The sequence below is a fragment of the Lissotriton helveticus genome, chromosome 6 (assembly GCF_964261635.1).
Source record: "Lissotriton helveticus chromosome 6, aLisHel1.1, whole genome shotgun sequence".
Lineage (NCBI taxonomy): Eukaryota > Metazoa > Chordata > Amphibia > Caudata > Salamandridae > Lissotriton > Lissotriton helveticus.
The window spans coordinates 1,243,870,094-1,243,895,334 of NC_136067.1; the positions used below are offsets into that span (position 1 = coordinate 1,243,870,094).

The window sequence follows — 25,241 nt, forward strand, 5'->3', positions numbered from 1 at the left end:
GGGATGTACACTGGCATTCCTACGCTACCACACATTTATTGTAACATGAAAACCTATCTCACGACATTGGTAGACTTGACTTTGTACCAAAAAATAACACTTTCTTGAGGAGGAATTAACAAGACGATATGTTTCAATAATCTCACAATGTTTCACACATCGAATGTGTGAAGCACTGTACAGTACAGTTCAATTATTGTGTGAAACGTTTCAAAGTTTGAGTTGGTGTCATTTTCACAAATTGATTTTTCTAGTTTTCCTTGACTCGCACATGATTGTTAAAAAAAATATATAAATCAGAGTTGATTTCTGAGTTTCATTAATGTAAAAGGTTTTGGGTAATGTTATAGTTAGCTGTCATTCAAAATCCACTACTGGATTGGAACAGACACTGCTGCAGAATTAGTCCATTTCCTTCCACGAAATTCCATATTAATTGGCTTACGTTCCATCATTTTAACCAGGTGACTTGTTAGATAGTTAACCAATGCTGTTTACCACTATGAAATTCTTTAACCCCTTTGCCGCGATTTTTCGGCAGTGCGGCACTTCCGCAAAACGGGCGGGGCCCCGTCGGCCGTTGGACGTTCGCAGCACCAGCGAGGTAGTGCTCGCGACGTCCAACAGCCGACGGCAGCAGGGAAGGGGTTAATGGGTCTGGCGCTTTAAACCAATTTAATGTCTGACCTGCATGAACCTAATTGTTTTTATCATAGGTTCAATTCAAACATCCATCGGTGCTTTCAAAGGAAGACGAAAACTGCAGGAAACATGGTGAACGGCCTTGCAGCTAACCCAGAAATGGATGACAACATCAACTGTGAAGCCACTGTGGTCTTGCTAAAGAAAGGTATAACATGCTGCATCCAAGTGTTATGATTAAAACACATTTTTAAGGTATTCATTGACACCACTTTGCTAACCTGAATCTTCAGCATTGAGTAGTAGCATGTGTCGAAAATAGGAGCGGCGTAACAAAGGCCCCGCTGTGCAGAGGGAGGTTGACCTGCAGGGGGGAGCCCTTAGCACAGTACATTGGCCTGAGAGCTCCTGGTTGAGTCCAGAAGGGTGGTGGTGGGGGGGCTCAATGTACCTTGCAGGGGGTCCCCCTCAAGTTTTGTTACGCCACTTGAAATTAAAATTGTTCAACCAGTTGAAAAAGCTGAATATTTTTAAATTTGCTGCATGCTTTATAACACAAACAGGAAAATGCTCACTAACGCCACCTGTTTCGCTGGTTAATCTTCTTTTCTGGGATGTCATTGGATGTGGATTTTTAGTTCTAGCATTAACCATGACCCTTGATTTTACTAATGTTATATACATTTACGCACATGCACACACACACACACAAACACACACATATGGAGACTTTAAGCCAGCCTTCTTCATCCATTGGTCCGTTGCTGTGCCAGTCACATTTTTCTTCCAACTACTACAGAAGGCTAACTTTACTGTGAGTGACAGCATTCTGCTATTCCACAAGGAGTACATTGAAAGACATTAGTTCTTTTAAGTGCCATAAAGTACTATTTTAATGTGTGCTTTTTGAAAGAAAAAATAATCGTTCTTCTAGCCAATGTTTTCTTTATTTTATGCTTCCACAACAATATCTAAAACATAACATAAGTCCATGTTATTGTTAAATAATTCGAAAAAACATGCTTTATTCATTAATTCTTCATGACAAACAGAAGAGCCAAAACATTTCATTTCTATAAGCACATTACTTTACCACGGATGTTAAACAGAAAATAACAAATAAAAGTATAAACAAACTATTGTGTAAAATCATGGTTAACATATTAGACAATTTCTATTAAGAGTACAGATTTTATTATATTGCACCCAATGTTAATGAACGCTTGAAACCATGAGTAGAGCTATATCTGTCTTTTATCTACATTTGTCCACATACATCCCTCCATTAAAAACACAGTCATGGCCTTATAGTTAGGTTATAAACTTGCTTACCACTAACGCGGTATGCAAATCATCAAGTTGAGCCCCTTTGTGTGCGAGTTAGTTAAAACTGAGTCAACTAAAACAAGCTGAGCTGTAATCCCAGTCAAATATCCATTGTAATTGCAGTATGTTTTGAGTAGTGACTGGTGTGTGTATTGAGTGGAGGGGTGGGGGACAGACGGCATTAAAATACATTTTAAAAACCACTTACCTGCCTCGCCTGTTCACGCCCCTTTCTTCTTCAGGCCCATGTGTAGAGTTATTAGTACACATCAAATACCGCATCAAATTAGCCAGGATGGGTGGCCGTTCATTCAGATATCTTGCTGCAAAGCACTGGAACGGACTCCCAGATCAGATACGGGGACTGAATGATCTGCTATCCTTCAGAAAAGCTATAAAAACTCATCTCTTCTGTTAAAATTGTAATCTCCCCAGCACTCTCCCTCTGCACCTATCTTCCTCTCAGTTTCAGGCAGACAGCGCCGGGACGCCCCTTGGCTGGGGCAGCCGTGCACTATACAAGACCATGTAACATTAACATTAACAAATGACCTAGACCTTGTAGGCACTTATAAATTCATCCTTTTTAGGTATACCATATGTTGCATGATTATTACAAAACGTACTCCCCTTCCATTAATTATTGGGGTAGTCGGTATATCCTGAAAATGTGCCTCCTTTAACATTCGCCCATTCCCTAAAAGTAAAAATCCAGTTGTGAGACAACAAAACCACACACACCTTAGTGTCAAACTGTAACACAAGAAAAACGAAAAAAGAGTGTGGGAGCGAGATGGCACCTCACGGGCGCACCACCAACAGGAACGTGGCAGGTACTCACCAGTATTGCCCTGTTTACATCATTGGCACCATCAAGCTCGGAAAAGAAAAATTTATCCAAGAAACACAAAAGGAAAGTGTTTTGTTTACGTATGCAGTAAAAGGAGACAACAAGACAACCAATAAAGTGTCAAACAACATATAACCCACACGGCAACACAGATATGCAATGTTATTCTGTCTCTTGTGTTGGGTGTGGAATCTAAAAAAGTAAGTGTGGTTACTAACTATCCAACCAACACCACTTTACTTGCCGACATGTTTCATTGCCATCGAAATGTTTGGCAATTTCTTCAGGGCGTCATACATATTAAAGCCACTGCATAAGGAAAAACTAGTCTTCGCAACTGAAAGACAAATAAAATAAAATTAAAAACACTTTTGTAACAACCTGCCTATAGAGCGTCAGCTGCCTCAACCCAAACGCATATAACTCAACCTTAATTACCCTCGCTCGACCATCTGCACTCGTACCAGCCGGGAGGGTAGTGACCTCATGGAACTGCAACCCCGAATGTGGGTCGTTGATCCTTCCCCTTCAGTTTGCTGTGAGGGATTAAACAGAGATACAGTGTACGTGCTTAACTCCTGTATTTCTGTCTCATTGCAAAAAACGAGTCATCGACCTCATGCTCTCCCCAATCATTCAGATGAGTTGTCAGCCAAAAAGTCTCTACCTGTCTTTTCCAGTGACGTGCCACCCAAATGACATCCAAACCCCCCCGGGTCCTAACCCCTTACCGAACTGATGGAAGGTATCTAGCGTGAACTAGGGGTATTGTGGGGTATTGTGGGACTTGTAGTTTTCAGGGCTCACTAGATTCACATAGAACGATAGTGATAGGCGCATTTTGTAGCTGGAGGGAGGGGTTAAACTGTGAGTGTCGACTTAAAGGTAGGCCGTTAACATGGGACAAGGAACCATCTGGATGAGATTCACTTGAGTACAAGACGCGAAGGTACGAGTACATACTTTATGAAGCCGGGGGTTTAGACCGGGGTCACAGATCAGATAAGTTTGTTGGCGGAAAGATGGGTGACGTACTGAAGGTCGGACGTAGCAGAGGAGGGTTTACAGCTGCACATTAAAGTTAGGAGGTTTAAATGTTGGGCCTTTGTAGCGAAATAGTGGCAGCGCATGGCGCGTAGAGGGAAAGTGCTTCTTAAAGTTGATGCGGAGGCACTAGTAATGTAGATTATATAACACCAATAGGCATGTTGAACTGAGCGGTTTAAGGCCACCTATTAATTGTGATGTTTTTTTTCGATTTTAGTGAAACCCCTGAGGAAGGGCTCATGATTGGAGCTCGAAATGCATTGGGTGACACCTATTTCGCTAATGAAGTTGGTTGATGTTTATTCTAAGCGTGTCCAGAAAAAGGCTCGGATGGGCATATCTGGCCATGAGAAGTTGTAAAAATAAACATGCTGCACGAGTGATTTAAACTACAAAATAAAGATGACTACATTAAAATTTTGGTCTACCAGGAACTATTTTGTTGAAACTGAGTAATTGTTCATAATATTTCATGATTACTGCTCTTCATGCTGTGCACTGGACTTGGAGGGAATCCCCCCTCCATCTTTACTGAAGCATTCTCCTTTGTGACACCAGGGCATCACACTGTCCAAGCTGCACGTAACAGAATGATTAATATTGCAAATGGATACAAGAGACTCAAATAATGGTGTGCACTGCAAACCCCTTAAATGTAACCCTATATCTGGACACATATACACCTATAAGTCACTCCTATGGCAGGCCTTTACAATCCTGGAGGCAGAGTGCTTGGTTTTATGTGAGATGGTGCTCTAGCATGAGCTAAGCCTGTCTGCAGTGTTCGGAACCATTTCCTTACTGCTGTTCCAGTGATACTGCCATACCATATACTCTCAAGTGCATTATAATCCTCGCGGTTGATGCTAACTTTGGTTTGGCTTTATCAAAACATGTCGTGTTTGGTGTCATACACTTTGGAATACTACCCCCTCACTAGTTCTGGCAATGGGGGTAGCAATCCACCCTTCTAGAGGGAGAAGACATGTTACTTTACTGAAAACGCGGTTAATCCTAACCAGAGCCCCAGCATCACAAAATGGATGCTGCTGCCACAGACACATGTCTGGCCTCCTACTGCTGACAGAAAATTGGCAGAGGACGCCAGGACAAAGGGTTTCCTGTCACAGGGAGGTGTCACACCACCCCAGACAGGAGATAGTGGATTGTAGCAGGGAGGGTTGCAAGAAACTAGACACTGCCTGGGGCGCATAAGGTGTCCCCGGGCAGATTCCAGTCAAACCGGTTCTGGGGCCATCCTGCCCCAGTCCTGGCGGCAAACTGGACAAAGGGACAGGGGTGTAACCACCCCCTTCCTGGGTCCCACCCACAGGAGGGACCTAGCAGGTAATCCAGCCCCCAGATTTGGAATAAAGATGGGAGCAGTGCCAATGCACATCAGATTATCCTGACTGAAACTTATGAAACAAAACTCTGGACCCTTCGACATCCTACTCGACGTAGAAGACTGAAGAATCTCCCTTGTGGTCAAGGAGTGACCACCCTGTGCAAACAGGCACCATCCAGCACCTCGACTTTTGCTTTGTTGCAGTTCCTGCCGGAACTCGAGCGACAGAGATCGACAAGACCCAGCGTGCCTGCCTTCTAACAGCCCGATCCACAGTCCCTGCAGAGCTGATACCCGTGGAGGCGACCTGAGCGTGGGATCGGCCATCTTGCAGAAACTACGAAGCGCTGACCGTGCAGCATCCGAGGCTCCCTCGAAGCTGTGCATTGGAGTTTGAGAAGCTCCAGCCCCGAGCAGCTTTTGCACCGAAGCTCACCCCTCCACACTCAACGAGTGCTGCGTGGGGCCCTTTTGCATTTTCCTGCTCGACGCGTTGGTCCGGTCTCTTGCCCGTTGGCTAGTGGCCCCAGTACCGACGAACCTTTGAAATTGCTCTGCTAGTCTGGTTGCTCCAGACTGGCCCTCACTCCCCTGAAAAGGAGCACCCGATCTGACCTTCCTGGTCCGGTCAAGAAGCGATCTTCGAATCCTGCGTGGGTTGCCTTTGCCAAGGCTTGTTGACTCCGTTCCGGAAGCCGACACCGCCGACAGCGAGAGCTTCGTGGGACAGCTCGTGATTCACTCCAGGACATCCTCGGTGCCCCAGAGACCACGTGGCAGCGGAGACAAGCTTCACAACATCAACCTGATTGCGCCCGACATCGCCTGGTTCCTTCCTGGTTCCTTCCTGGTCACTGGCTAGTGACCCAGACTCTTTCCCCTCTGCTTTCAGGTACTCTACATCTTCGATCCACCCTTGGATCACACCGGACACTTCTCTTCTGGACGCCTGCAGCATCTTCATCTTCAGGCACCATAGAACTGCGTGACAAAACCCGACACATCTTTGCACCTGTGCACCCGCTTCCTGTGGGTGAGGTAACTCTTGAACGCCGGTGCTCCTGTAGTGGTTTACACCTCTAGTGTCTAAGTCTAAAGTTTTGTCCTTCTAGTCCAGTTGGAAGACTCTTAAAACTGTAACTCGATAACTTTTACGCACCATTGACTTTGCATTGGTGCATGCGTGTGCTTTCTGCACTGCACCCGAATCCCGCGGGCTACTCCCGTCCTAACTGCTGTTAGTCCAGTGTAGTCCCAGTGATTCCCAAGGCCCTAGGCCTTACCACTGATCGATTAGTGATTGTTATACCACTTTATTGATATATGGTTTGAGTGGCCACCGGCCCTATCCATAACTGTGCAACTTTGATATGTTATATTGTGCTATTGTTTAAACGCTTGTGCTTCATTGCTCATAAAGAGTAGTGGGGATTATTCTGAGAATAAATACATATATTTTTATAATATATAACTTGTGTGGTGTCCTTTCATTTGATATTACAGGATTGCATATGGTAAAACAGCTGGCTTCACATGTCCTCTTGAGTTAAGCCTTTAGGCTGCTTAGTCCATGCTACCTCTAGGATAGCTTGTCTTTAAGGTTGACTTACAACCACCACCATAAGGGATTGTTTGGACTGATACAGGGTGCCCACAGAACTGTGGACATCATATACCAGGCCAACTTCTCACACACCTGTTGTCCACAAAGTAAGGTCTGTACCCCATCTAATGAAAGGTCCTTTACAAGAAGAACTTGACAAATTGTTGAAATTGGGCATAATTGAACCCATTGAGGCCTCTGAATGGTTGGCATCCGTTTTCGTTGCACCAAAGGATGGGGGAAGAAAATGTGTTTGTCCATCGACCTTCGAGATTTGAATAAGAATATATGGGTTGATCGTCAACTTCTACCTAATATCTCAGAGATGTTGACTGCAATGGGTGGTGGTAGTGTGTTTAGTGTAATTGACATCTCAGCAGCCTTCCATCAGATAGATCTCAATGAAGAGTCAAGGCATCTAACATCGTTTGTAACACAGCTGGGAGCATTTTGTTACTGTAGAATGCCATTTGGCTTAGCGTCTGCCTCAGCGGTGTTCCAAAGAGTTATGCAGAAAGTTCTCCACAGAATAAATGATGTTCTTTGTTTTCAAGACGATGTATTAATTGTTGGAAGAGATTTTAGTCATCACGACCAAGTGATGGAGAATGTTTTGTGTCGCATCCGAGAGCACGGTTTGACTATCAAGAGAGAGAAATGTCAATTAAGGAAAGATATAGTGAATTATCTAGGACATGACATTTCTAGAGAAGGAATCAGACCGAAGAAAAGCATTGTATCTGCAATCAGAGATGCTCCCACTCCAAAAAATATAGATCAACTTAGGAGTTTCTTAGGTTTAGTGGAGTATTGCTCAAAATTTGTGAGAGGGTTTACTGACATGGTTGAGCCTTTGCGTGTGTTAATGAAAACGGGTGTGGATTTTGTATGGTGCGATGTCTGTGAGAAAGCGTTTAGGGAAGTCAAAGAAGGAATTTTGTCTGCACCTAGCCTTGGGCATTTTGATGTTAGGGCCAAGACTTACGTTACAACAGGCGCCAGCGCTGTTGGTATTGGGGCTGTGTTGACACAAGTGAGTGGTGAAGAAGAAAGTGTCATGGGATTTGCATCCAGGAGATTGCAGGGTGCGGAAATGTTGTACTCTGTGATAGAGAAAGAAGCCCTGGCGTGTTGTTGGGGAATTAAACATTTTAAGTATATTGTTTGGGGGTTACCATTTAAACTCTGCACGGATCACAAACCGCTTGTGCATTTATTTAAGGGTGGAAAAGGACGGGAAGGGAGCGTAACTCCAAGGATCTCGAGGTGGATCTATCTGTACTGGAATATCATTTTGAGGTTGAGTACATGAAGGGATTAAAAAATATATTGGCGGATTGTTTATCAAGAATGCCTATTATGGTGAGTGAGGAAGAATCAGAAGTTGAGGTTGATGTAATAAGATACTGTGATGAGGTGGCCGGGGAAGTAAGGACTCTACGACCTGAGTTTCTCATATATGCCGTTTATTGACAGATAAGGTAGCTTGCCCAGTGAGCTGAGATATATAAAGTTCGAAAAACGGTTCTCCCAGTGTTGTTTTCTTCTGTTCTCGGCCTTTTCTCGCTAGGATCCCTCGTCTTGGCTCTCTCTCTGGGGCTTCTCGCTAGGATCCCTCATCTTGGCTCTCTCTCTGGGGCTTTTCGGCTCCGGTGAATTCAGGGAGGAAAAGAAAATACAAACAGCCGCGTTAGTGGCTGACCTGGGGTCAAGGTATGAGAGGAGGAAGGGGGAGTGAGGGTTCACCAGGATTTCACCACCTCTTAGTGTCGAGTCTGCTTTTAGAGTGACGCCGGGGAACGTGATATGTCCTGTGACCACCCTCGTACTACCCCGTCCCACCCCGGGTGCTAAATAACCCTTGGAAATGCCCTCGTACCTTGTTTAGCCACACTTCTCCCCTGGAAGTGTGGCAGGGCGGCTCGTGGGACCGTGGGCCTCCTGGCTTGTCGAGACTCTCCTCCGGCAACCCTGGTGGTAGTGCGTCTCTCCTTCCATCTTCTTCGGTCTTGGCGTTCTCCTCGTGGTTCGGCGTCTTCCCTGGAGGTTCCGCGATCGTAGAAACACACGGGGCTTCCTTAAACGCCCCCGGCACCACTGATAGGTCAGCGTCAGATGACGAGGTCTCTCCTGATTGGCGGGACGCCTGGAATGCCAGGGGACTCCCCCCTGACGTCACTGAAGGAAGGGCCAGCAGCGGAGTCAGCGAAGGAAGCACTGAAGCACCCCAGGAAACGTCGTAGGAATCCTGCGGACGGGGCGGAAAGGGACACATGTTAGCAGGTACGCCCCGTCCGTCCGCGACAGGGACCATGTCCTCGTGACAGATACACAGAGGAACAAACTTTTGCACAGGAAGAATGGGATGCAGCAATGCTAGATGATGATGTGTTGAAGAAGGTCATGCAAGGCATATCTGATGGTTGGGGTGGAGAGTTAATCTATGATTTGTGTTTTAAGGGATATAGGGCCAGATGTAGGTGGGAGATTTTGGTCATTTACCGGCCGGTAACGGCCGAATTCGGACGTTACGGACTGGTAAATGGCCATGGAGATGTAGGGGGATAAAAAACAGGCATTTTCGGTAATTTTACCGAATCGGTAATTTTACTGATTCGATAAAATTACAGAATCGGTAAAATTACCGAATCTGTATATTTTACCGAATCGGTAAATATACCGGACGGTAAAATTACCGAAAATGCATTTTTGGTATGTAGGTGCCAAGTTTCACATTGACACAGGGCTGCGAAAATCGGTATTTTACCATGCAATACAATTGCATGGTAAAATACCGATTCAGGTGTACATGCACATCTGTGCATGTACACCTGTGCCATGTGGCTAATGTGCCTAAGGGCATGTATGTGTGCCACATGGCACACAAGCCTAAAACAGGGGTGCCAGAGGGGTGTCAAAGTCACACCCCCTGCACCCTTGCAAAATTCGGTATTTACCGATTCGGTAAATACCGAATCGGTATTTGATATTGAATTCTATGGGCTTCAAGGCCAATAGGATTCAATATCAAATACCGATTTGGTATTTACCGAATCGGTAAATACCGATTTTTAGCGATTCGGTAAAATTTACCGAATTTGTGCCAACATTAGAAATACCTACTCTTAATTACCGAATCGGTAAAATTCTGTAATTAAGAGTCGGTATTTCTGATTTTGCTACATCTGGCCCATAATGATGTGGTTGATGAATTGAGTTTAAGAGAAGGGAAGTTGTGGAGGAGAGATAAATTAGTACCACCAGAAAGTCTCAAAGCTAAGATTGTTAACATGGCTCATGAAGGACATCTGGGGAGAAACATGACTAAACGACGTGTTCGCCAGTCATTTTGGTGGCCCGGGTTAAATAAAGATGTTGAAGGAGCTGTCAAAGATTGTTATGCCTGTGCCACAAGCGATAAGACCAAGACTGTGCGCCAATCTCCTCTTGCTTGTGTAAAGTTTCCAGAGTGTCCTTGGGAAAGAGTGGCAATTGATTTTCTAGGCCCTATTTCCAAATTAGGATCAAATTGTAAATTTTTAATGGTCTTTGTGGATTACCATTCTAAATGGTTTGTTGTTGAAACAACTGAGAGTATTGTAACAGAGAAAGTGATTACATTTCGGGAGAAAGTTTTTATGAATGAAGGAATTCCAAAAATGTTGGTGTCGGATAATGGACCTCAATTAGTTTCAAGGAGGATACAAGAATTTCTTTGTGGGAAGGGGGTGAAACATGAGAGGGTTGCCATGTTCAGACCCCAAGCCAATGGTTTGGTAGAAAGGATCAATCGTTTGATAATGGATAACATACAACTTTCATTGTGCAATGGGTTGTCATGGTCTGACGAGTTAAAAAAGTTAATGTGGTCTTATAGAATAACGCCACATTCTATGACAGGTGTATCACCTTTTGTATCTCTTAAGGGAAGGGAACCAGGATTGAAAGAAGTACCAGGATGGCTGAAGGATAGAGATTGTGTATGGGTGGATCGAGTACGGATTGGTAAAGAAGTTGCTAATAAGCAAACAGCTGCTGCCAGTCATTATAATCAGATGAAAGGAGTCAAATTTCCAAGTATTAAATCTGGTGATTGGGTTGTGGTAAAGCATGGTGGTACTGTTGCAAAAGGTGATAGCAAGTTTTCCAAACCTATTCAGGTGAAGGAAGTGAAGAAGAGTGTTTTAATACTATGTGATGGATCGATTTGGAGTTATGGAAATATCTCTAAATGTTTTGCTCCTCAGCAATTGTTCAGTGAATAATTTCCATGACATTTTATCTATGTGACTTTTATCAAAATGTTATTGTACATTTGTGTCAGCTCAATATTCATGTGTTCTTTTCCATATTTGCCATTTATTCACTTTAATGTACTTTTGGCTTAGAAATGTATAAAGGGGAAGATGTGTAGAGTTGTCTTAATTGGTATGTAAAATAAGAAGAGGTGAGCAACCCAATATACCCTAGCGGGCTTGGGCAGATATACTATTGTAGAATTGGGCCAGCAAGGGATTTCGTTTGTATTGTTACAATTCAGCCAATATGAGACTTGGATTAAATTGAGTACTCACACTATTCTATATTAGTGGCTGAAGTAAATCAACTACAAAACAGGCAAATAATGTTACCACACTAACATTATTAAAGATAATGATACACGAACCAGGATTTTGAAAAAAAGTTTTTTTGTTTACTTAATGACATAGAAATTCATCATATATCACAAATGGGGTACAAAAAGAATGCATTGAAGATATACAGGGCGTCTAATGAATATTCCACAAGTATATCACACAAAAGTCTAGACTGCTAATGGATTAAACATAAAGATTCCAAATCAACAAGTAAATAGAAATCAATATTGAATAAATCTCATGCAGAATTAGACAAAGTTGTCGACGTTTCGGTCTTCGTATTGTGCTTTCATAAGACCATCATCAGGACATAAACTTTATTGCATTTGGATGTGGACCCTTCAGAGTCAAAAACAAGTACTTCTTTATCAGTCTTGCTGGTTGAGGGGTTGTGAATGATTCAGACCCTTAGTCGAGGATAAGTAACTGTATCTATCTTTCAACCTACGCTTTAAATTTTGATGAGAAAAAGACATGGGTGAGACGTTTACAGTTCGGATAGTAGCACACAGTGTGTCGTCACGTTTTTTCTTTAAATCTTGATGAAAAGACGTGGGTGAAACGTTTACAGTTCGAATAGTGGCACTCGTTATATCGTCACGTTTTATTGGATAATAGTGCGCTGAAGAAAATATCAATTACTCGATCGGCCGTGGCAGCATATTCAGACGAAGTAGCTGATGCTACTTCAGCTACTTCGTCTGAATATGCTGCCACGGCCGATCGAGTAATTGATATTTTCTTCGTGCTGCTCAAAGCAGCATCAGAATTGGCCTGAGCACTGATGATTTGTGCCCCAGTTAGACTGGGAGCCTGGGCCTGATCTCTCCAACCCGGCAACTCAGCTTGGGTTGGAGGGAACTTCAGTGCACATGACGGTTTGGCCAGATTAAGACGGCCGACGAGACCCATCATGAGCACCTCATAGCAGTGCCCAACACTCCCCTTCCAGCCTTTCCTCGCCCTGGCCCCGCCCCCAATTCTCAGATCTGAAAGAAAAAATACAACAATAATAAGCAAGGGTTTATTACATCTTAAAAAAAAATTGCTGCTGGCTGGTGAGGCAACGCTCCTCCGCCATATCGGTAAAAACCGCCGCTGGTAGCTTGTGCAGTGTTATTAGGTTTTGGTACATTACTGTGAAGAGTGCACAGAGTGTTCACCTGTAAGACAGCAGATATATTCATGAGACTTCAAAAACTGCATAGCAAAGTCTAAAATAGTGTCCTTACCATAGTAAAAGAATAAAACAAAGTTGTGGAAGGACTTGTTTAGCATATTTAGATACCCCAAGTCATTTCCAACAATAATGTATTAGATACAGGGTTCGACTGGCTTATGGGTCATTCAGGCAGTGCTCACTGGGTTGGTACAAGAGGTTAGTGAGTGGGCCATTTTGGCTTTTGCCTGTTTGTGGGCTTTAGCAACAACAAAGTCATAGTTCTGCATGGGGAAAACAAAAGTAAATAAATAAATAAAGGTGACCCAGGGTTATCAGCCAATCAAGTGGGACCAGTAAAGTTTCAGCAGAGCAATAAATCAAAAGGACACATGAGAAGAAGCATAATGAAGGGAGGGTCAAAGGGATTTCAAGGTTTAAAGACCCATATCTGGTTCATATCCCCAGCTACACTGTATGTACAACACAAAGGAACACAGGGGGTCTAAGCACCAGCTAATCTGGCTGGGCCACCAATCCAGACTCTTGAAAAGTCTCGGGGTACCAAAAGTCACCAAAGGGCCGCCAAAACAGGGGTGAACAACTCCCAATATGTACGAAACAAATAGACACTATACCAACACTCAAAGCTATTTACAAACTGGTTTACAAAATCCAAACCATTAGCAGATGGGTTACCATCAAAATGACTCAGTGATCAGTCATATCATCTGGCTGACCCGGGTGTGAATAGGCTAGTTCCCTGATCATTGGGACACAGGCCCCACACCTTTAGTTGCTGGTATTGGATTTGGTCCACCAACACAAGTGAGCAGCCGTCAGATAGATTAATCTTTGATGGTCAAGAAATTAAAGTGCAACACGAAACACAAAAAAGTGAATTAAAATAGGATGAGTGTCCTCCATACACCAATTTTATTCTTAAGCCGAACAACATCTCCTAATTAAAAATCAGAACAGTGCAATGAGACAGTCAACAAATATCTGTCTAGTAACGGGCCAACATGTTTCTGCCTAGCGGACAACCTGTCCCATGGCTTTCATCAGGGCCTCTGCTCTATTGAAAGTTGCACTTGCTATTTAAATAAACAGTGGTTAAATCAAAACGAAGAAAATAATAAGGGTCGGAAACGATACAACCTGTACCAACCAAAAATTCTATTCCTCCATGTCCATCGGAACATATGTTTCCGTCGTGACAGGGGAAAGGACCTCACCTCACCTGGACCATGCTCAGGTTCTACGAGGCCCCGCACTCTCCGTCGGTACCCCAAGACTCAGGACTGAGCTTGAGGTACCGACGGAGAGTGCAGGGCCTCGTAGAACTTGAGCATGGTCCAGGTGAGGTGAGGTCCTTTCCCCTGTCAGATGCCCTGATGAAAGCCATGGGACACTGTTCTGATTTTTAATTAGGAGATGTTGTTCGGCTTAAGAATAAAATTGGTGTATGGAGGACACTTCATCCTATTTTAATTCACTTTTTTGTGTTTCGTGTTGCACTTTAATTTCTTGACCATCAAAGATTAATCTATCTGACGGCTGCTGACTTGTGTTGGTGGACCAAATCCAATACCAGCAACTAAAGGTGTGGGGCCTGTGTCCCAATGATCAGGGGACTAGCCTATTCACACCCGGGTCAGCCAGATGATATGACTGATCACTGAGTCATTTTGATGGTAACCCATCTGCTAATGGTTTGGATTTTGTAAACCAGTTTGTAAATAGCTTTGAGTGTTGGTATAGTGTCTATTTGTTTCGTACATATTGGGAGTTGTTCACCCCTGTTTTGGCGGCCCTTTGGTGACTTTTGGTACCCCGAGACTTTTCAAGAGTCTGGATTGGCGGCCCAGCCAGATTAGCTGGTGCTTAGACCCCCTGTGTTCCTTTGTGTTGTACATAAAATAGTATCAAGCAGTAGAGAGTACAGAAGTAGATAAAGATGGTTTTAGGGCTAATGCTGTTGATGGTCATTCAGGAGTAGCCATTTGACATGTTTTTTGGAAAGAGGCAGTAGATGGGTTGGATCTGACCTTGGGAGGAATAGCATTCCATATTCTTGGAGCAAGACCAGAGAAAGCATGATTGTAAGTTATTTTCTTACTGAATTTGGGAGGTTTCAATAGTAAGGTGTTAGAGCTTCTTATGTTCAGACTCGAGCCAGATAGCTCAAATTTGTTTGCCCGGTAAACAGGGGTGTTGTAATGAATAGCTTTGTGCGTCAGGCAAGCTATCTTGAACCGGATCTTAGTTTCAATGGACAGCCCATTTAGTTAAATTAGGTCTGGAGTGATGTTGTCATGTTTTCTGGAGCCTGTGATGAGTCTGGCCGAAGAGTTCAGAGTGGCTCTAAGCAGAGCCAAACTAGCTTTAGGTAGCCCAGAAAGGATCACCAACCCATATTCCAAGCGTGAGATAACTAGGGATTGGACTGCTGACTGGATGTCCTCGGGCAGAAGGAATGGCTTGATTTTCCTTAGAGTGTTGAGCTGAAGATTGGCTCCCCTAATAGTTCCACTAATGTGATCTTGCATATTTAGGTTTTTTTCCGGGGTTATGCCTGGACAAATAGTTATACATATGTAGTACTTCTGTAGCATACATACATACTACTAAATGCAGTTTGTAAATAAGCCCTATGATGAGTAGAACTACTTGTAGAAAAACACACTGACAATGGGATGACAAATATATAGCATGGTATACTTTGAGACTTATTACGTGGTTCCTGGATTTTTGATGTGCTAACTCCAAAGTTCAGAGTCACCAATACTGGGCATACCAGTAATCCACAAGGCAGAGTCACCAAGGGGTTATGAGGTAGACCCAGATGGCCACCTCAGAAATGAGGATTAAGCAGCAGAAGTGAAAACACCAGATTCTTCATTCCCTGCAGAGTTGTGTCCAGAGGTTGTGGCTACCTTAAGTATCCACAGCCTCCAGGAGAAATGCAATGGGTCCTTTGAGGTCACTCAGACCCTGTAATTTCAAGGGAGTTTGTACCTTTTGTTATTAGTCCTTTTGAAATTAACATAATGGAGACTTCCATTCATAGGAACCAGGTTATTGAATTGGAAGGGGGGGGGGGGCAGTGGGCATATATCAAATCCATTTTAATAACTGCACTGTTTAAAAGGTTAGTCAAAATAACTGCATGCATTAGAACATTAAATACCTGCATATTATGTTTTCCAATTCTTGTTGTTTAATGGTTCTGTTCATAGGGGATACTTTCGAAAAATTGTGTAAGGCCAACACGGCTTGTCCTCAGCAGTGAGGAGCAATGCTGTGAGCTTGCACCAATCCAATAAACTATGAACGGCATTTAAAAATACTAACACTTTTATGTGTTCCTTATTGTTACATACAGCTCTCTCAATGAAATATGTGTGGGCACTCTATAACGTTGTGGCTAGTATTAACACACTGTGGTTTAGAAATATAAAAGAGATGCTTATATGGGCATTCCCGTCACAACTTCACTACTTCCACCTCCCACCTCCAGGGTCATTTAGGAGACTTGAAGCTATATTACATATGAAGCGCACTGTCCTTGTGCTACGTAGCACCATAAAGTGGGTGATGGTCACAAACAGGGAAGTAGTGCACTTCATTAGTGATAATGCGCTGCTCCCAAGGCAGACGGAAACTCCCAGCTGCCATCGGGCAGCACATTAGTAGAAGACAGAGCAGCAGTAGCCACTCTGTCTTTCACTGTGCAGGTGGCACCGGCCTGCACTTCAGAGAGTGGACAGAGATCCCCCTGCAGGGGAGTGCAGTGACTAACTGCACCTACCAGCAGTGGGATGTCTGAGGGGTCATGGGATCCACTTCCCCTCTCCAGGGTGTTGCCTTCAGGGGGCGCACTGTGCATCACCATTTTGTGGCACACAGTGAGTGCGCCTCCACACTGCATCTTTGCCTCTATACCTATGTCCCTAACACAGTGCAAAGGCAAAGTGTTTCCCTCAATTGCTTGGGTTCACATACCCCTAGAAATGAGAGAACGCCCTCTTAAGATAGCACAGCCACTGTGTGTTTGCCAGCACTATTTATATTACAGAAAGGGTTGCACATGGGTCTGTTGACCCATTTGTAATACTGCAGTGCCCCAGGTGAAAGCACACACCTGTTGCGCGCTCGGGCACTGTACATAATATGACCTCTGATGGGTAAACATGAGCCCAAGGACAACCTGGATCTACAGGATTTGTTCCTAGTGCTGCTGGTCTTTTGCTCTTGATTTATAGCTTGCAGTTAAAAATGGTAACACCTATTTTGTAAATAATATCTCCCTTAGTCCCATTGTTTTCAGTGGTAAATATCAAAGTATGATATTATGTTCTATGGATTTGGCAGTCCAAAAATACATATTGTGGCTTAAATTGGCCTTCATTTGCACTGAAAGAGCAGTGCAAAAACAAAATTTGTTCTATTTTATTTATTTACGGTTTCTATAGTGCAGCCGCACCTAAGAAATTGTAAAGGGAGCCATACATATAACCAGAGCCATACAGTGCAAGAGAAGAGTAAGTAAAGAACTTAAAACAATAACAAATAAGACTCTTGGGAACTTCGGGGACAGCCAAACAATTTTGCAAGCATTTAGTTCAGGTGAAGTTGGATGGGTTTTAGTAGCTTCCTGGAGGTGGGCAAACATGGTTGAGTTCTGAGAGAAGAGGGAAAAAAGTTCCAAAAGCCTTGGAGGGTTTAAGTGCTTAGGAAGTGTTCAATGCCCCTGTTTGCAGGAGCGAGATGTTTGCTCTGCCAGAGATGGTGAGAAGTGCTGCAGGAATGCGAGGGCTATTGAGATGAATGTTCTGATGAGTGAGACGTTTCAATTTGAATTGTATTCAGCCATTGATGGGAAGTCAGGGTTTCACCATCAGCATAGTAGAACTCCTGATCTGTATTGCCGTAGTCCGAGTGGGAGGAGATTAGGGTGGAGGTCATGTTTCTCAGTTGGTCGGGGGTCAGAAGATACTTCTTTTCATTCAGGTTATTAGGGAGATACTGGATCAGAGGCTATATTACAGTTAGTCCACTGGGGCACAATGGACGTTTGTGCCCGATTTGTGTGTCCCGGTGCACTTTGGTATTGCAGAAGAGGCACAGACGCTTGAGCGTTCCCTTCAGTAATACCGATAGCGCTGGCACACTTAAAGCACCAGTGCTACCTTCAGGGGGCGTTCCCTCATTTGCATGGGGGCGTGCCCTTTGTAAGTGTGTGGGAATACCTTTGCCTCTGTGCCCATGTCATATTACCGATGCATTTTATAAATAGGACAGAGCCACCCAATATTCCCGTAAGGACTGGGTATTATCAATTACAAAACATGAGGCCCTCACAGGATTTGTTTTCCGATACTACAATAGATACAATTCAGTCACCAAACGGTGATCTTCAATCAGCAAAATGCAGGAAAATACAATTTGTGATGTTATTTATTCACAATTTTAAAACTTGAATAAGGCAACATACATACTACTCAGATATTAGCAATCAATTATCAGTAGTATCTAACACTTTTCGCTCCTTTATATGGAATAATGAAAAGACCATATATCACATTCTTTTTAGATTATCAATAAACCCATTATAAGTTCAGAAACATGATTAACATATTTGCGGAACAGTGTTTAGCTGTCAACGTTTCGGTCCCCCGTTGGTCTATACAATCCTTGGGACCATCATCAGGACGGACAAGTTGCACTTCAATATCTACATATAAATACAATCAAAAGAAGGAAAACCTTAAGTTCCCTGCATATGAGGTATCGTCTACTCACTTAAAAAACCAAACCAAGTGGCCAACACCCAAAGTGTTATCAACAATTACTTGCCAAATATGAAAAGTGAAAAATAGGACAGTGTGCTCCAAACCCTTAAGCCCTATTGACACCGCACTCCAGAAACTGAAGTATAATATATGGCAAAACAACTTTACCAATAACTTCCAGCCAGAAGTCAAGATCCTCCACGTTACTCTAGATTCCACTTAACTGCCTAATATAGGGAATACAATGTAGCACAATGCTCATGTCAATATCTATAAAAGTTCTCTAATAATATCGAGGACATCAATGAACTATGTCATTCAGTACTTACAATAAACACGAATGTCTTTGGTTTAATCTGAAAGAATAAATATACACAGAATTGGGATCTTTTATCAGGCTCTCATTACTTTGCCAAATTACATAACCCAAAATAAAACCAACAGTGCAGTGGGAAGTTTCCAAAACTCTACTTACGGCGGGACTCCACACTAGCGTATCAATCGCCTGCAAGTAAGAAAATCATACGGGGATATTAACACCTTATGGCCAGCCAAATACTGGTTTCAAAACAACCTCCATAGTATACGTAAACTATTATGACAAGCCAACTTACTTCAAAATTGAGTTTCTCCGCGTTCAGTAGATCTCCACTGCCAGTATCAATCAGGCGAGTACGCCATGCCGGCTAAACGCGACCTTTTACCTATCTCGGAATAGGTCATGTGAACACTGCTATAGACCGCGCGGCCATCTTTGAAAGTCCAAAATGTTGTTTAAATGGCACTCGATCCTTATAAACATGCCACTATAATGACGATAAAGTATTTCTACTGGGCAACAAAACATATGTATGTGTAAACCCACTGATCACATCAGGTTTGCTCATTTAATCCGGATATATTACGACACCTGATGGAACGGCCGCCATTTTAGAATGGTCTATAATGCATTATTCGTAGGTGTTTGAACCTATTCACTATCATATCTCTTATAGAAACTACCAACTACTAATCAACGACAAATCCTTGGTCTACGAAGTTAGCACCAAAATATAAATAATATTCTTGACCAGTTTGAACAAATACATAAAGGTTTCAAAGGTATTCAACTAATTCTAGTATAGATGGAGTGTGCCATTCAATCCCAGAATACATAATTGGTAATATACTACCAGTTTATAGACAACAGTCAATATCCTTTGACAGTTAGACAATATACAACTCAGATACATGGTGTCAACCTCCTTAGAGCGTGGACAGAGTGTGCCATTCAATTACAGAATTAAGTCCTTTTTCTACAGATTTACATTGCCAAATCCACTTGTTTTCTTTTAAAGTGAGTAGACGATCTATATTGTGATGGCGTTTGGTACATTTCACCACTTCAAGGACAAACCATTTCATTTCTTGCGGCGAATGTGACATTTGTTGATAATGTTCAACCAGGGGTGCAGTGAGTACATTACATCTAATACGTGATTGATGTTGTACCACTCGATCTTTAACCTCTTGAGTGGTTTTACCGATATATGTCAACAGACAAGGGCACTGTATACAGTAAATGACATTTTTAGTATGACAGTTCAAATGATGGTACAGTTTAATATCCTTCCCATTCAGGTTGCACATTTTCATTACACTAGTAGTAGCGCACGCAGCACAGCTGCCACATGGATAATGTCCTGTGATAGGGGGTAAACCCCATTGTGACTGTATCGTGATGGGAGGTGGTTCTTTATAAGCCCTTACCAGATGATCACGCAAATTTCTCCCTCTTTTAAAAGCAAAGAGGGGCTGGGCTAGATGTGGCTCAACTTTTTTCATCAAGTGCCAATTATGTTTGATGATTTTCGTTATTTGGTTAGATTCTGAACCAAAAGTCATCACACATGTTAGAGGTTGTGAAGATTCTGTACAGGATTTTTCTTTGATGTTTAGTAATGCCCCCCGATCGTAGTACCAAGCGCGTTTCATCGCTTTCTTGACCAATCTGTAAGGATATGATCTCATAATCAACTTAGTCTGAAGAATTTTGGCTTCACGAAAATAATCCTCCCTTTTGGTGCAGTTACGTCGGATGCGTAAAAACTGGCCAAAAGGGAGGTTATCCTGGAGATTACGCGGGTGGTAACTATGGTATTCCAACAGGGTGTTCCTTGCCGTTGGTTTAGTATATAAACTCATGGCAAGTACACCGTCAGTACTTTCAATGGACAAATCTAGGAAATTGATGATCTTATTGTTACAATCCAATGTAAATTGTAAATTTGCATCTTGCTGATTCAGCCAAAGATGGAACTCTTGCAATGTCTCATGTGTTCCTTTCCATATTATACAGACGTCATCTATATACCTCAGCTATTGTTTTAGATTGCTATCATAGGGGTTATTGTTATAAATCACCCTCTCTTCAAAGTTAGCCACGTATAAATTAGCTATATCATGAGCAAAAATGGCGCCCATGGCCACACCTTTTTGTTGGCCATAGAATTCAGTTCCAAAGAGAAAATAGTTTTCTTCAAGCGCTATTCTAGCACATTTAACTTTAAAATCAATTGGAACCTGGTGTGGACCTGTGCGTTCTTCTAGAACATCACTGATGACTTTGAGAGCTTCCATCTGGGGGATATTTGTATAGAGACTCTCTATATCCATCGTAACTAGGATATTAGAGAGTGGGTCATACATTTGGCCTTCAAGTTTTATAATGACATCCCTGCTGTCCTGAGTATATGATTTTGTCAAAGGAACAAAAGGTTTTAAAAAATGGTCAACGTATTCCGCCAAAGGCTGGAGTATTGACTGACATCCTGCCACAATCGGTCTGCCTGGAGGGTGTTCGCTGTGCTTATGAATTTTCGGTAGCGTGTAAAACGCTGGGATGATGTAATCTTTTTTATTCATATATTCGAATTCTTTTTTGCTTAACCACAATCCATCCACACCCAATGTGGTCAGGGCTAGTATCTCCTTCTGTATTCTAGATGTCGGGTCACATGTAAGCTTTTTATAATGTGCCGGATTGTTCAGTTGTCTCAGTACTTCACGGTCATAGTCCACCTTACCTTGTAGGATTATTCCTCCCCCCTTCTTTTGATTGTATTTATATGTAGATATTGAAGTGCAACTTGTCAGTCCTGATGATGGTCCCAAGGATTGTATAGACCAACGGGGGACCGAAACGTCGACAGCTAAACACTGTTTCGCAAATATGTTAATCATGTTTCTGAACTTATAATGGGTTTATTGATAATCTAAAAAGAATGTGATATATGGTATTTTCATTATTCCATATAAAAGAGTGAAAAGTGTTAGATACTACTGATAATTGATTGCTAATATCTGAGTAGTATGTATGTTGCCTTATTCAAGTTTTAAAATTGTGAATAAATAACATCACAAATTGTATTTTCCTGCATTTTGCTGATTGAAGATCACCGTTTGGTGACTGAATTGTATCTATTGTAGTATCGGAAAACAAATCCTGTGAGGGCCTCATGTTTTGTAATTAATATATTACCGATGCAGACACAGAGGCAAAGAAGCTCTCAGGGGCGCACTGGTGGTGCACTTTGAGTGCTCCCCCTGAGAGCAGCCACCTGGAGGTCGGGACTGGGATCCCCAGAGATCTCATTGCAGGCAGGTGCAGTCACTGAATGCACCCACCTGCAAGGGGATCTCTAATCCCCTGTAAAAGTGCAGGCAGATGCCGCCTGCACTGTGAACACACGGAGCGGCTGCAAGCAGCCTCTCATGTTTTGACATAAATGCGCTGCCCCGGGGGCAGCACGAGTTCATGATTGCCATGGGGGCGGCGCATTCACCATAATAGGGCACACTTTCATTGTTTGCACAGTGTGCACATTTTATTAGGTGTGTCTGGCGCAAGCAATGCAAATGCATAATGCGACCCCAGTTTGTTAATGAGTGGATTTATAGTCAGAGTGCTGTAAATAGTGACAGTTATGGATTCTTTGGATGGTGAGTCAATTAGATAAAAACTATTGAAGGAGATTGAAATCAGTACACACTGTAAATGCCGGTCTCGTGGCACTTGTCTTATGCCAGATGCCTATAGAAGGTGTGATTTAAATGTTTTTGTAAAACATTGATCGTTGAACGAATACATCAGGGATTCTGGAAGTGAGTTCCACAGTAGTTGACTTTGAACAGAGAAAGCTCTGTCAACTAGAGCAAATGTATTTTTGTGCATCAGACTGTTGATGCAAATTATGGTTCCAAATTGCACTGCACCAGTTGGAAATTGCCTGGCACCAGTGCTGACAATTTAGTCCAGCATTAACCCTCCTACAAGTTCAGAGTTTTGTAAAATACACAATTGCAGGATGGCAATTTTAAAAGCTTTGAAACAATCAAAGTGTGACATAACAAACGGCCCAACGGACAGGAGAGGAGTATGTTTACACTCACAGCTTTACACCTGTATGCAACTGCAGATTTCCTGCTCGCTTGAATTCCCAAGCATTTCCAGGAATATGCATGGAAAGCTCCACCAGGTGCACGTTTCTATGCATATTCCCAGGAAGGTCTTGTGACATTGCCTGCAGGACCCTATTTTCTCAGTGAGGAGTTTCCAATAGGGTAAATATTTTTCACAGTAGAGAAATCCCTTTTTCTTCACCAACTCTGGGGTTGATATATTCTGCTTTCCATGCTGGAAGGGGATTTACTTCAGCACTGTTCTGAAGTAAAAATCCAACCCTTTCCAGAGTAGACAGGGGAGTGGGAGGACTTTGTAAACATCGCTGCAGTCTCTTTGTGAGTTTCTTGCAGGTGTAAGAAAGGAATATTCAGTAGTAAACATATTTACAACCATACCTACCTTTGTTATTAGGGCTCAGTGTTTCATTCTTGACAAAGCAGAAATGTGTGAGAGAAAGAGATGAGTGAAAAATGAACACTACTTCTTGTGGGGTAATCCCCAAATGTTCAGGATGTTGACCTGAAATATTTATATTTTATCACCTTTAGTCATTATATGAATGGACCTGATTCATAAAGGTACATATACATGTGTATATTTACTCGGGAGTATATTTACTCCTAGACTTTGAAGTAACAACATTTTCAAAAAAAGATTTACACCCAGGTGTAGACTTGCATTTCACCCCATTAAATTAAGGGGTTAGAGCCTTTAACAACAGAATTAATTAATTTAAATGTATTACTAGCAACTTACCAGCAAATAGCAACAATATCATTTATGAGTTTACATTTTCTACCAGCAACTTACTAGCATACTAGCAACATGTTGTGCAGCTCTCTGCCACCATGTTGAAGTTCCCCTGGTGGGAATGTATGAGGCAATTGAGCTAAGTTTATTTAAAAAATGTGTACATTTTAAGATGTGATAGAAATGCAAAATCGTTTAAAATAATTAATATTCAGTTCAGATCAGAAACATCTTTATTCAGATAGTCAAATATCCATAAAAGTAAAACAAATTAAAAACATATAGATAAGTATAATATAAGGTAAAACATCTACGTCGGTTAACATGATAAAAATTAAGTTAGAAGCAGACTATAATTAATATAAATTCAGCAGGTCTATTTTAATCAGGAAGCTTTCTGCGAAAAGAACACTCATCCAATGACCTGAAGTGGACTATCCTAGCAAACATCAAGAATACTCCGGGAGCTGGAGGGGACCCCGATGTCCGCCTTGCTCAGAAAGAGGCCTACCTCATCTTGAGATTCAACACTGCTATGGTGGGACTGAATGATCTTAATGAACTGAGTAATCTCTAGATAGCCTGCCTGCAGCCGTTGTCTGCTTTTGCTGCTTGTCGCTCATGTGTCTATAAATATCCTCACTCCTAAACGTATTGATGTACCCGTCACCCCCGCCTCCCCTATTATGATCATATAAGGGTCGGATTGCCATAAATACATGACTCCTTGGAGTGACAATTTAGTTCACACACAATGCTCCAGCTGCCCTCTTTTAGAATCATGTCCTTCTTAGCTTCACAATTGCACTCGTGGGTGTCAGGGTTACAGCGGACCACATGTTTAACCAGACCATCACTAACGCCTTACGCGTTAAAACATTGGGACACGCCCTCTACTCACTTGCGTTACAGCGGACTACATGTCCCATCGGACCTTTGCTAATGCATTACGCGTTTAAAAGATCGGGACACGCCCCCAACTCACTCGCGTTGCCAGTTCCTTGCAGCTTGTGTGTCCGACGTGCAGACCGATTGAATCGTCAAAAATGTAAGTCCCGCTCTATCTCGGTGTTTCTAATAGAGAGCCAGTGAAAGCCTTCCCGGCCCTTTACTGATCACCGCTTCCCTTTGTCCCCACAGTTTCTGAACTGCAGCGGCGGCTGCCGCTCGAGTTCGTGCACAGTCACGAACGTCTACCCAACAAGGTAGGAGCCCCTTTTATCTTTGTGGCAGTGTTAGCTACATGTGCGAAACCAAACCAGGGCGCTTGGAGTTTGGTTACTAATACATAGTGTTGTTTATCTTCCCAGGCATAATCCTCGTAATCTTTGATTTTATGCACATCGGCACCCCATACACTTTTTAGTGTTGTACCCATCAAGGTACGTGTCTTCCTTCCCTTGATCATTTGGAGGCCCACGTGTTGTATATGGCAAAGTGACTAATTAGGGTTTATATCATCTTACCCACAGGGAATACCCACAGGGAGTATCCTGACATTCCAGTACAAGGTACTCATATGTTTATGTACAGTGCTTCAGTTTCAGTGAGGTGGTAGTCAACATCGTATTGATACCAATCTTTTTAAATTCACAGCAACAACGACCCCCCAATCCTTGTCCTGAGGAGAACCCTCA

General features: G+C 42.7%; 1 protein-coding gene across 1 annotated transcript in view; it reads left to right on the forward strand.

Annotated features, from left to right (window-relative positions):
* Positions 1-25,241, forward strand: part of SLC24A3 (solute carrier family 24 member 3) — a 1,490,020-nt gene that overhangs the window by 1,297,818 nt on the left and 166,961 nt on the right. Inside the window, exon 10 of the mRNA XM_078648964.1 lies at positions 717-850. Coding sequence (XP_078505090.1) covers positions 717-850 — 134 coding nt within the window. The remainder of the gene's footprint in view (positions 1-716; positions 851-25,241) is intronic.